Source organism: Pygocentrus nattereri, chromosome 10 (genome assembly GCF_015220715.1).
Source record: "Pygocentrus nattereri isolate fPygNat1 chromosome 10, fPygNat1.pri, whole genome shotgun sequence".
NCBI classification, from domain to species: Eukaryota; Metazoa; Chordata; class Actinopteri; order Characiformes; family Serrasalmidae; genus Pygocentrus; species Pygocentrus nattereri.
Window position 1 is genome coordinate 39,798,242 of NC_051220.1, and position 12,282 is coordinate 39,810,523.

Here is a 12,282-nt window from a genome sequence, read left to right on the forward strand (position 1 = left end):
AAATGACTCGGGTCAGATTTGAAAAGGTCAGATGTGTCCACACCGCCCTGAAAACACCAGATCTGAGTCACATTGGGGCAAAAAATCGGATTTGTGCCACTTCAACCTGGTGATGTGAACGCAGCCTTGCAGGCCAGTTCTGAACTGCAAAGCTGCCTTATATCATTTTTAACCTTAAAGATGATCAAGTATTGTTATAATAACATTATATCACCCATTATATCCCCCGCTCTGTGTGCGTTCCAGGATTACATCTCACCGCGTGCCTGTGGGTGTGACATAAGATTACCACTACACAAAATAACAATCTGATTGGTCACCTCCCAGTTAATTTGCATAAAGGTTGTCTAGAACAAGAGCAAAGAGAAGAAGTGTGTGAGTGATTTGATGTGTCAGTTAGGCGGTATTTATATACTGTTATCTCTGGCCTTATTGTAGCACCAAATAAATAAATAAATAAACAAATAAGGCTAATCATTTTGTGTGATGTCATCGGTCACATCACATACACTACATTGCCAAAAGTATTCACTCACCCATCCAAATCACTTCCATGGCCACAGGTGTATAAAGCCGAGCCCCTAGGCCTGCAGACTGCTTCTACAGACATTAGTGAAAGAATGGGTCGCTCTCAGGAGCTCAGTGGATTCCAGCGTGGTACCGTGATCGGACGCCACCTGTGCAGCAAGTCCAGTCGTGAAATTTCCTCACTACTAAATATTCCACAGTCCACTGTCAGTGGGATTATAACAAAGTGGAAGCGATTGGGAACGACAGCAGCTCAGCCACGAAGTGGTCGGCCACGTAAAATGACAGAGCGGTCAGCGGATGCTGAGGGGCATAGTGCACAGAGGTCACCAACTTTCTGCAGAGTCAATCACTACAGACTTCCAATCTTCATGTGGCCTTCAGATCAGCTCAAGAACAGCGTAGAGAGCTTCATGGAATGGGTTTCCATGGCTGAGCAGCTGCATCCAAGCCATATATCACCAAGCGCAATGCAAAGCATCAAATGCAGTGGTGTAAAGCGCCACCACTGGACTCTAGAGCAGTGGAGACATGTTCTCTGGAGTGACCAATCACACTTCTCTGACTGGAAATCCGATGGAAGAGTCTGGGTTTGGAGGTTGCCAGGAGACGGTACTTGTCTGACTGCATTGTGCCGAGTGTAAAGTTTGGTGGAGGGGGGATTATGGTGAGAGATTTCAGACAATTTCACGCTCCAAGCTTTGTGGGAACATTTTGGGGACGGCCCCTTCCTGTTCCAACATGACTGAGCACCAGTGCACAAAGCAGGTCTATAAAGACACGGATGAGCCAGTTTGGTGTGGAGGTACTTGACTGGCCTGCACAGAGTCCTGACCTCAACCTGATAGATCACCTTTGGGATGAATTAGAGTGGAGACTGTGAGCCAGGACTTCTCGTCCAACATCAGTGTCTGACCTCACAAATGCGCTTCTGGAAGAACGGTCAAAAATTCACACACTCCTAACCCTTGTGGAAATATGTTGTGGAAATATGTTGGCTGCCGAAGGATCCACTCGTTGGATCTTTTGTTGCCATGGAAAAGGACACATTTCTCTGCTTCATATGAAGGAGCCTTCGAAATGGGACAGTCTAGTCGCACCGCTGTGACGCAATTGGCCTTTAAATGCAGCCTCCAAAGGACGCAGTGCCTGAATTTGGATACAGCTATGGACTGATTGGCAAACGCTTAGACCTGTGGGTGACTCTCTTTTCCCACTAATACAAGCTTCTTACCCCAGTAGAGAGAGAGAGAGAGAGAGAGAGAGAGAAAGAGAGAGACCTAGGAGGCAGGGACGCTCGGGCAGAGACGAACTGACCTCGAAGCTCCAGAGAAGGAAACAACTCTAAAGCCTGCAGTAATGAAGAGCTATCCGCTCACAGCCTAGCGTTCTTTTGTTTTTGTTAATGTCTGGAACGAAAGAATAAAAGATCTGTGCCCACTGAAGCCTCCTCCTCTGTATTCCTTCAGCCTACACCCTCCAGGGTATCACAGTGGCCTGCACAAAAGTGTTTTCCAATATGCTGAACCAGGCAAACAAATAGAAACTCTACACTAAAACTGCAGAAAAACGCCATATTCATGTGTGCTCTCTGTAGAGGACGCAGTTAATTCACAAGAGGCTGTCATTGTCCCGCAACATAACAATAGAAGAGTATCTCAAAAACAGCACAACAATTTTCAATAACTCAATTCATACCAAATTCAGGTGAAGTGCTCGGTCGTATGTGTGTAAATCAAGCTTTGAAAGCGGATCAGCCAATCAGATTTCAGAAACAGAATCAGATTTATGATAATGCAGTAAAGCAGACGTCACATGACGGACAAGCCTTACAAAAATACTATAAAGTTAAAGTTAATGTTAATCGGGGGCGGAGTTACTCATTACACTGACCAATCCTGAGCTGAAGTCAGAGAGGCCTCTCACTCACCGCTCATTCACACTGTCTGTAAATGACCTTTCTGCTGCAGCTGTGATGCAGAAGTCTGTTTATATCCTGCTCTGCTGACGGCAGCGCATGTAAATAATCAGGACAAATTCAGCACAGCCTGTAATTCAGAATCAGCAGCGCACCTGCCTCGACTCTACACACCTTCACGCAGAGAACCTGCTCTCAGACAGGAGAGAGAGAGAGAGAAAAGGGAAGAAAGAGGAGATGGGGTGGAAAACGAGGGTGTGAGAGAGGAAGAAAGCAGAGAGAAAGAGAGAGCGAGAGAGAGAAGGAAAGAAAAAGGAGATAGGGTAGAAAGACAAGGAGTGAGAGAGGAAGAAAGTTGAGAGAGAGAGAGAGAGAGAGAGAAAGAGAGAGAGAGAAAAGGGAAGAAAGAGGAGATGGGGTGGAAAATGAGGGTGTGAGAGAGGAAGAAAGCAGAGAGAAAGAGAGAGAGAGAGAAGGAAAGAAAAAGGAGATAGGCTACAAAGACAAGGAGTGTGAGAGGAAGAAAGGAGAGAGAGAGAGAAAGAGAGAGAGAAAGAGAGAGAAAGAGAGTGAGAAAGAGAGAGAGAAAGAGAGAGAGAAAGAGAGAGAGTGAAAGAGAGAGAGAGAGAGAAAAGGGAAGAAAGAGGAGATGGGGTGGAAAATGAGGGCGTGAGAGAGGAAGAAAGCAGAGAGAAAGAGAGAGAGAGAGAGAAGGAAAGAAAAATGAGATAGGCTAGAAAATGAGGGAGTGACAGAGGAAGAAAAGCAGACAGAAAGAAAGAAAGAGGAAGAGAAGGAAAGAAAAGTAGATAAGGTAGAAAGACAAGGAGTGAGAGAGGAAGAAAGGAGAGAGAGAGAGAGAGAGAGAGAGAGAGAGAGTGTAGTGACAGAAAAAGAAAGTAGGCAGAAAGAAAGCAATGGGAAAGAGTGAAAGAGAAAGGACATAGAGTGGCTGGAGGGAAAGAGACTAAAAGTAGCAAAAGAAAGAAAAAGCAGTAGTGAGAGAGAGAGTGGGGTGAGGGGGGTGGGGGGGGGGGGTGAGGGGGGTAGTGGGGTGAGGGGGTTGGGGTGGGGGTTGCGTTTGAAACAAGGTGTAAATCCTAAAGAATCCGAGAGAAATGATCCAGAAAGCTTAGGCTGCTCCTCGGAGAGTGAGAGTGGAGCGGAAGCTGTGATATTTCTTAATCTGCCGGCTTCCCACAGAGCAGCTAAATTAAATTTGTTGTGTTGGTTTAGAGCTCAGGGTTCACGCTGACTTTGGGTGGGAAAACAAGAGATCATTGAGCTGAACTGCACGGCTGCTTCTTAATGCACTTTCAATAGGCCAACTCGCCATTACACAGGAAAAAAGAGCCTCTCTAACGGCTTGAACCCTTTACGCCTGCGAGAACGTACAGTGAAAAACGAACATGACTATGAAATATGAAATGCAACGAGTCTGAAATACGAACTGCGCACCCAGTGAACGGAGGGGGGGGCGGTAAAATGACAATGTAAAACAGGCAGAGTGTGGAACTGTGTGAGCTGCGTGCCAAAACTTTCCATTGAACCCCGTCATCAGTTCTTCCTCTCCATTCCTCCCTGATCCTTCCCGTGATAATAAACGCTCCGTCCTCATTTTTTCACTCTGACAGAAGCTCTATGGCCATATCCTTCTCATATATTCAGATTTGTTTTACATTTTTAAAAATAAAGCTGCCAAAAAAAAATAATATCCTTTGAAATTATTTCAAAGATTATACCGGCTCATATTCTACACTTTCACTTGATGTATTAAAATTCTTGACGCTGAGCTCTGGTCTGATTGGCTGCTGCATATTGTGCTTCATTCAAAAAGCAGCTCGGGCTGAAACGCCTTATAACTGCAGTGTAAATGGGAGCGAAACTGCTGCATCAAAGAAAAATAATAATTACAAACAAAGTACCTTTGAAGTTCGGATGAGCTCCTCCTGCTGGACGCCGTCACCCTGGAATAAAGCAGAGTGCTGGATCAGTGCTACAAGTGTGCCTCCTTGTGGCTGGAAGTGATCACAACATTCAAGTTCAGAAACAAAATTTTATTCTTCTGCCCAACCTGCACTGTAGATGACTTTACTGATATATCCAATTCAGCTGAAAAGAATGAAGTTCATAATTAAACTCATCTTTTACTTTCACAAAAGACAAAACCAAAGAGAAATTACTGACCTGAGAATAGTTCACAACCTCAAATCCTACTAATCTATTACACAACAGCCAGTGCTCATCACTGATCTTACTATTATATTATACTTACCATTTTAAAATTTAGTCGTTGTCATAATTTATATAGTATATATATATATATATATATATATAATTTTGTCTCAGAATCTAAAAATAAGCAATTAGTCATTTTTAAAATTAATTTTATTTATTTATTTTTAAGTATTATTTTGAGATATGTGAAATATTTGCGCACATAAGTCTTTATATTGTGATAATAAATAAATTACAGGATTTATTATCAAAAGATTAAAATCTTTTGATAAAATCAAACCACTATTTCAAAATTCTAAGCAAGATTTTGAGAAAATAAAACATTATTCTGAGACACTAAGTTAACTGTCCCGAAAATAACTCATTATTTTAAGATACTAAGTCAATATTATGAGAAAATTAGCCATTATTTTAAGATACTAAGCACATTTTTGAGAAAATAAGTTGTTATTTTAAGACACCATGTCAATCTTTTGACATACTTGAAACAAACAGGCTTCCGGTTCTGATACTGATGCTGAAACGGAAAAAGAAGGAAAAAAAAAAAAAAGAAATAAATCACTTTAGCGCCCCCTGCTGGTCTTTGCAGTACCTTGGGTTTGAGCCGAGCTTTGACATGTTCTGCGTCCTTCAGTTTGGATTTGTAGAGCATCCATTTGTACCGCAGCTCCTCCATACTCACATCTTCTCTTCCAGCATCAGAATGCCAGGCGTCCATCAGCTGCTGGAACAGAGCTTGACCCCTGGTCACCCCAGCACGCAAACCCTGCAGCAAAAAACAGCCAGAGAAAAGTATTTTATTCATTTCTTCCTACTTTTTTAACGAGTGAGAGGAGAAGGTGCGTAATACTTGTTTTTGAATTTCAAAGATATTTGGAAATGCATGTTTACATGACTTTGAATAGTATTCGAGGATATTAAACAGCAGTAGATCTTCCATGGGGTTTCCAAACAAACAAATACTTCTAAATATTTCCCTTTCAAGGAACAGACAGCCTATGCCAAACACATTAATGCTTTCCCCCAAATCGCACTCAAACTGCGACCAAAAGGAGTCGATTCCAGAGCCAGAAGCTATTTTGGTCCTCTGGCAGGACGCCTGGTGTTTGTGAGGTTTGTGTTTTTCAGAGCTGAAGGTAACAGACTAGTCATGACAGCCAGAGCGGTACAGCACACCACGGCTAGAAGAGTCTTATAACACTCATATGGGTATATGTTTAAGTCCCGCTGAGCTCCTTCGTTCCCTAACGCAAGACAGCAGCTTAAAGCTCGACTCAAAACCAAGCGAATAGGACATCAAAACGCAGAAGGACGTTCAGCTTTTCATCGAGACGCTGGATTTTTCTGAGTAAACATGAAAGTTTCATCAAAAGGGGAAAAAGAAGAAAGTGAGGACGTAACAAACAAGCCTGACCTTGAGTGTATTCTGTCTTATCTTCAGTTCTTTGGCGCTGGAAACTCTTTGGTTGTTTACAACTGCTGAGAGTTTGTCGTTTTCCTTACGAAGCCAAGCCTCGAACTCTCTCCGAAGAGCCTCCCAATCATGATCACGCTCTCTCACGTCACTCTGCAACATAAATGAAGTCATTTAGCACTCCTCTTATATTTGTGCAGTAAACATTGTCCTGTATATACAGCAGGGTTGTAAAAATCAATCTGAAGGTGGCGACTCAGTGTTATAATCGATTATAATCAGGTTAAAGTATGTGGTCATTATTTTGGAAATAGGCCATTTTCAAATGTGTAATACTGCAGTTAAATATAAAATAGTCCACTTATATATCTCTGTTGTATGAACAAAACCTTGTATTTTTGCATCTTAAACTTTACAGGTGAAGGAAAAAACATACTTGGCTTTTAATGTAAGTCAATGGAACCAGACGGTCTTCAAAGTCATTGTGGGCTTTTCCTTCGGTCCACTCATCATGAAATTTACACGCAATGTAAAGGCTCAACAATCATTCAAATTATGTGGAAAACTGAAAAACGTCCCAACAGCAGCGATAAGTAAGGGGAACGCCAAAGGAAAATAATGAAAACAAACAAAAAAAAAAGCTAAAAATAACTACAAGCTACAAAAAATAAGACCTGGTAGAAAAACTGTCCCCATCAGATAAACAGCAAGTTTCCAGCTTTGAGAGCGAGAATAAAATCAAGCTTTTATAGGTTTTTACGGACTTAGTCTACATTTGTACTTGGGAATATGTGGATCATGAGGAGCAGAAAATGCTGAACCAACTTCTGAGACTGAACTTTGGAGGTGTGTCTGCAGATTTCTTTGAGAAAGTAAAGGTGGGTCTCCTGAAAACAATGGAAGCTGTAATAAGGGTAAAGAGTGGACACACCAAACACAAATGATCTTACTGTGTTATTTTATATTAAGCTTCTTTCCCCCAAGGCTGGAAAATGAATAACCTGTACTTAATGGCTGTTCTGACAAGAAATTAAATACACGAAAGGGTGGTCTGTGACTTTAACACAGTAGTGAACACTGTAGAAATATTCTACTGTATCATCTTTACTGCAACCACATTGCACTACTGTGGAAACAGTCCTATTAGGGAAAATTATATAAGTCAATGTGTTTCTAACATGGTTGCAAAACTGGAATCAGCCAGGATTAGTAGATCATTTTTTTCTCCAAAGATGCAACTGGCAAAAATACTACTTAGATTTTTAAATTTTGGCCAATCTGTTTATGCAATTCTGTGAGGTAAACAATGTGAGGCAAATAAGTGCCCTCACACTGTATATGACAGCTGTAGCCACGTCCAAAATGCATGAATTATGAATATTATTGTGCCAAATAGCCAGTCGAATCATAGTTTCACTGCAGCACTTTGTGATTTATGGTATTTAAATAGACAAAATATTTTTCATTTTACTAATTTAATTGACTCATTAAATAATAATATTATTTACATTGCAGCTTTGGCTAAAAGAAAGCATGGGAAATGCTCTAGTGTGCTTCATATGTGCATTTACCCCATACAATGTGAGCTTTGAGTAATAATTTACGGCCAATTTGGCTGTAAAACAGTTTTAACTGGATTCGGCCTTAAAACTGATGATTAATTCACCCCTAAAATGTTTTAAAATAGTTCTGAATCATGATAAAATAACTTAATTGAATCGAACAAGTTTCCATGACACACTGAACGGTTTCCTAAAGCAGAAGTTATAAAAGAAAATACAGCCAAATAAAGTTATTCTGACGATACTGACCTCCAAAAATCCGTGAGCTGCACCTGGTTTGTATGGAGACGGCTGCCTTTTCCTAAATTCGGCGTCTGAGGTTCTGATGCGTCTTGTGAGTCCAGCTCCAGTTTGGTCTTCACTTAAATACTGATCCTTACTTAAGCCACGTTTTCCCTCCAAATCAAGATCCTCTATACCAGGTGCATGATCTTCAACCCATTCTCTTGTCCTCCCTCCACTCCTGGAGCCTCCTCTCCTCACCAAACCTGCTCCATACTCATCTCCTCTATCCTTCTGCTCCTCGTAGCCTCTTCCTATTACCATCGAGTCCACATCATCCACAGCAGTCTTCCCTCTCATCTCTGGACGAACTTTGACTTTACCTCCAGGACTGAACTGCCCATCAGCTATCTGACCTCCTCCATCATGACCTGTAACAAATCTCCCATCAGCTTCAAATCCTGACCCTCTGCCCAACCCTGAGCCCTCATAAGGCCAGTCGAGCTCCTGGCCTGGATGACCATCTGCTCTGGCTCTGCTTGTAGATCCGCTGCCTCTGAGTGAACCGGCCTCCTCCAATGGCACACGTCTCTGGTCAAGCTCCAGGAAATCATCTGCCTCGTTTAAGGTCTCATGTGCGTAAAAGGAAGAATCTGGTTCCCCTGATGCTCGGTGACCATTAAGAAGCCTGAAAAGAAGGCAGAAAGATAATAAAAGCTTGGGGATAAAGTGATACCTGGACTAAAAATCAACTAATGAATTACACAATAGCTGCGTTCCAAAGCCTAGGCTGCATTTCTCGGTCACTACGTCATAGCAGGCCGTTCCAAAGTCAAGGACCCTTTGTACACAGCCTAGAAAAGCAGCCTATAAGGCTTATAAAGTTTAAAATGAATTATATATGTCCATATATTGTATCTTACTTAGAAGTATTTTATTCTCTCACCAGTTCCCTCACGGGTTTTGCGCCGCTCTGGTGGCATCACCATACAGCCTCATTAGTGCTGTTACATGTGTGTGACCAATAGGCTACTAAGGAGGAGTCTTCACAGAACAGTCCTACCAAGGACCGCCCTACCTCAACTGCAGCCTACACTGTTAGAAATAAAGGTACCATGCAGGTCCATGATTCATTCATCAAGGTACAAACAGTGTAAACGTTCCCTCAAAGGTACAGCAGTGGTTTTAAGGTCCAGTTGTGTACCTTAAATAAGTTTTTCCCAGTGGAAAAGTAGATATTTGTATCTTTTTATAAACTAATGTTTTAAAACAAAACCATTTAATAAAAAGCCTGGAGGCGAGGCAGGGTGTGTGGAGTCAATACATCTTAGAAAATATCATTATGGTTCAGTTACGTACCATGACTAAAGGTACTGAGATGTACCCCTGAGGGTACCACCACAGTGAGAAGATGGGTATTCTTGTCACACAGCGAGGCTGTCGTACCTTTTTTTCTGAGAGTGTAGGCTTTGGAACGCAGCTAACTGTAACGTTTGACAGGGGAGAGACGAACGCGGCGGGGCAGGCAAATACGAAGCTCACAATATCCCAGGGATAGACAGAATTCGGAATCCACAAACCAGTTCCAAGTCTAAACACGGAAAAAACCAAAAACCGCCAGCAAAAGTACAAAAGGGTGAAACTAAAGACGAAGTCGGTAGAAACGAGAAAAAAGGGTCATAACATGCAGTCAGAGGAAATCTAGATAATCGCTCAGTCTGTTCTTTTGGTTGAGATACAATACCTCGCACCGAACCCTACTACGGACCAGTCTTCAATAGTGCCCAAGTAGGGGGTTATGTAAATTTGTGACCAAACTACTGCACTTCTGCAAGCAGGTTGTGAAACTACAGCATCCATCAGAAAAGGAAACATTTCAACAGCAGTCAGATGGTTTAATATAGGCCTGCGGTATATTAAGGGTGTAACAATTTCAACACAGTATGAAAAATGAGTGTAGGAAATGGAGACATGGTATATAAGGTTTCATATGAAGCATTTCAGGTTTTTTTGCGTTGTTTATAGCTCAGTTTTAGTGTTTTATAAAAACAGTATTTAGCATAAAAGGCAATGGGCCTCACTCACCAAAATCGTCCTGTTTTTTTCTTAAATTTGTTCTTGAGAAAGGTCCTCAGGAAAAGACTCCCTTATTGTATATTTCGCTCTAGGCAAAAACGTGGGCGCTCCTGGCCAAAGTTTTATTGACTTTCTAAGTGATAATAATTTGACATTAATTATTTTTACACAATAATTTTGCCGCTCTACAGAGAGCACAGTTCTGCACATTTTAGTGCACAATTACTATCTGTTTAATGAATTGAATGTGGCATGTAAAACATTTAAAAGTACATAAAACACAAATCAACAGAAATTGTGCACGAAAACGCGATATTTAAGTGAGTTCTTCGTGGAGGATAAGTCAACTTATTTTCACTTCGAAAATCTTTAAACGAAAAACCTTAGGGCGCTCAAACTTTTGCATACGACTGTCCACCAGTGCCAAAACACCAAAGATTTTGCTGCTGTTCCCACTATCTGACCTGTAGAGGTTAAGACTGAGCGAGTGAAGGGACATCCATGATTCACGGAGGCGTTTGAGGTCTCGCTGAATGTGAACTTTGCCTTCCTCGGAGGTCTTGGCCAGCACGGCCTGACCGTGTCCATCCGTCCGGTGCAGCTGCAGCTCCTTCTCAGGGAACTCCCCCAGCGCCCTCTACAGGAATCAGAGATAAACAAGACAGTAAAGCACAATTGTCTCCAGACACACTGTTATCTGAGAGGAGACAGGAGTACAGACAAATACATACAGACAAAAATGCAGAAAATTAAAGATTCAGCAAGGCTGCTACTCAGTGTGTGCAATGCCCACTGGTATTCAGGGGGTCCTACGTTGGCTAAAGTTGCACTCAAATTTATTCAACCCCCAATTTGCTTCCCTTGCACTTTCATAACCTCCAATAAACATTTCCGGTACGTCCTTCCAGCTCGTTAATGTTCCCTGGTGTCCATGCCACCGCAGCTTTCTTTAAATCCCACCAAAGACCTTCAATAGAATTTAAGACCAGAGACTGAGATGGTCACTCAAGGACACTCCACACAGATCCCTGAAACAAGCTTTGCTAAAAAAAAAAAAGTCAATTTATCACCAAACTTTAATCTACACACTGAAGACAACACATTCTTCTCCAAAACGGCTGGTATGTCAACAAATCCACGACGCCAATCAAAAGGTAAACACTGCCGGTTCCTGCAGCAGCAAAAAAGACCCTCAAAACGACTGCCCCACCTCCACCTCCACACTTGATCATGAGGATGGTGTTACTTTTACCAGACATGCCACTGATCCAGGAGTCCAAACAGCTCTAATTTAGTTTCACCACTTCATAAAAATGTCTCCCAGAACCCCACAGGCCAGTCCAAACTCCTTCTTGCATGTTCAAAGACTTTTATGTGCTTTTTTGTCAAGACTGTTGCGAGGCGAGGTGTCCAGGCATGAGGTCACTGCTTGCGTGGTGCTCTCATCATGTTCACTGGTCAGCTTATACTGCACGTCTTTGGTTTCTCTCAGCTGTTCTGATCAAGTGTCCGATTCCTCTTTATTCCACATGCAGGTAGTTTTGCTGCTGCACTATGAGTTTACTCTTGCGTATGATACCTCCAACTGTGTCTCTTTGAACCTTAACTGTCGGATATCTTTTATCTTTACGTAGACCTTCATCTTTTTGGAGCAATGAAATCATTTCTTCTCTTAGCTTTTGTGAGAGCTCTTTCTTCTGCTGTGGCATGTTGTCTGCTAAAGGAATTCATAGTTGGGTAATAGTTTAGTGCTGCGCTATACGTTATTATATCGCTCTATTATGTCGATTTTCAGTGTTTGACATAATTTGAAAATGCATGTTGGCCTTTATATTCTGTATAAATGTCATTAAGGATGGACCAAAATAAATGGCCAAAAATTGCTTGATAAAAAGTCTGGCTCCATTGACTTACATTGAAAGTGAAGTATGTTTTTTTCTTTTCCTGTAAAGTTTCCATTTAGGAGATACGAGGTTTTGTTTCCGACAACAGCGATATGCAGTGCTGCGAGTTCAAATTCTATACGGGCTTCCTATTTCTGTTTTTCCTTACACGGTCATGTCCACCACACCTGTCATTTGTCATGGGTAAGCCGAGTCTAACCTCGGCATCAGATCAGTCCAGCTGTAAACCTGTGTCAGTCCATCGTTTCAGGGGCTGGCTAGGTGTCTGGCACCTGCGTGCAAGAAATAAACTTCAATTCTCCAGACATACGGCTAGTTCCCTGGTTTGGGACAGGGTTTGGATTCTTCACTGCTGAGCTTAAACACATGCATGGGTGGGATTTATCAATGTATCCACAGGCTCAACTGTGTTGTAGCACA

General features: G+C 42.0%; 1 protein-coding gene across 1 annotated transcript in view; it reads right to left on the minus strand.

Moving 5' to 3' along the window:
- syne3 (spectrin repeat containing, nuclear envelope family member 3) overlaps positions 1-12,282 on the minus strand; it is a 58,064-nt gene that overhangs the window by 12,097 nt on the left and 33,685 nt on the right. Inside the window, exons 13-17 of the mRNA XM_017711280.2 lie at positions 10,423-10,595; positions 7,910-8,570; positions 6,099-6,251; positions 5,277-5,450; positions 4,372-4,413 (exon numbers count right to left, since the gene is read on the minus strand). Coding sequence (XP_017566769.2) covers positions 4,372-4,413; positions 5,277-5,450; positions 6,099-6,251; positions 7,910-8,570; positions 10,423-10,595 — 1,203 coding nt within the window. The remainder of the gene's footprint in view (positions 1-4,371; positions 4,414-5,276; positions 5,451-6,098; positions 6,252-7,909; positions 8,571-10,422; positions 10,596-12,282) is intronic.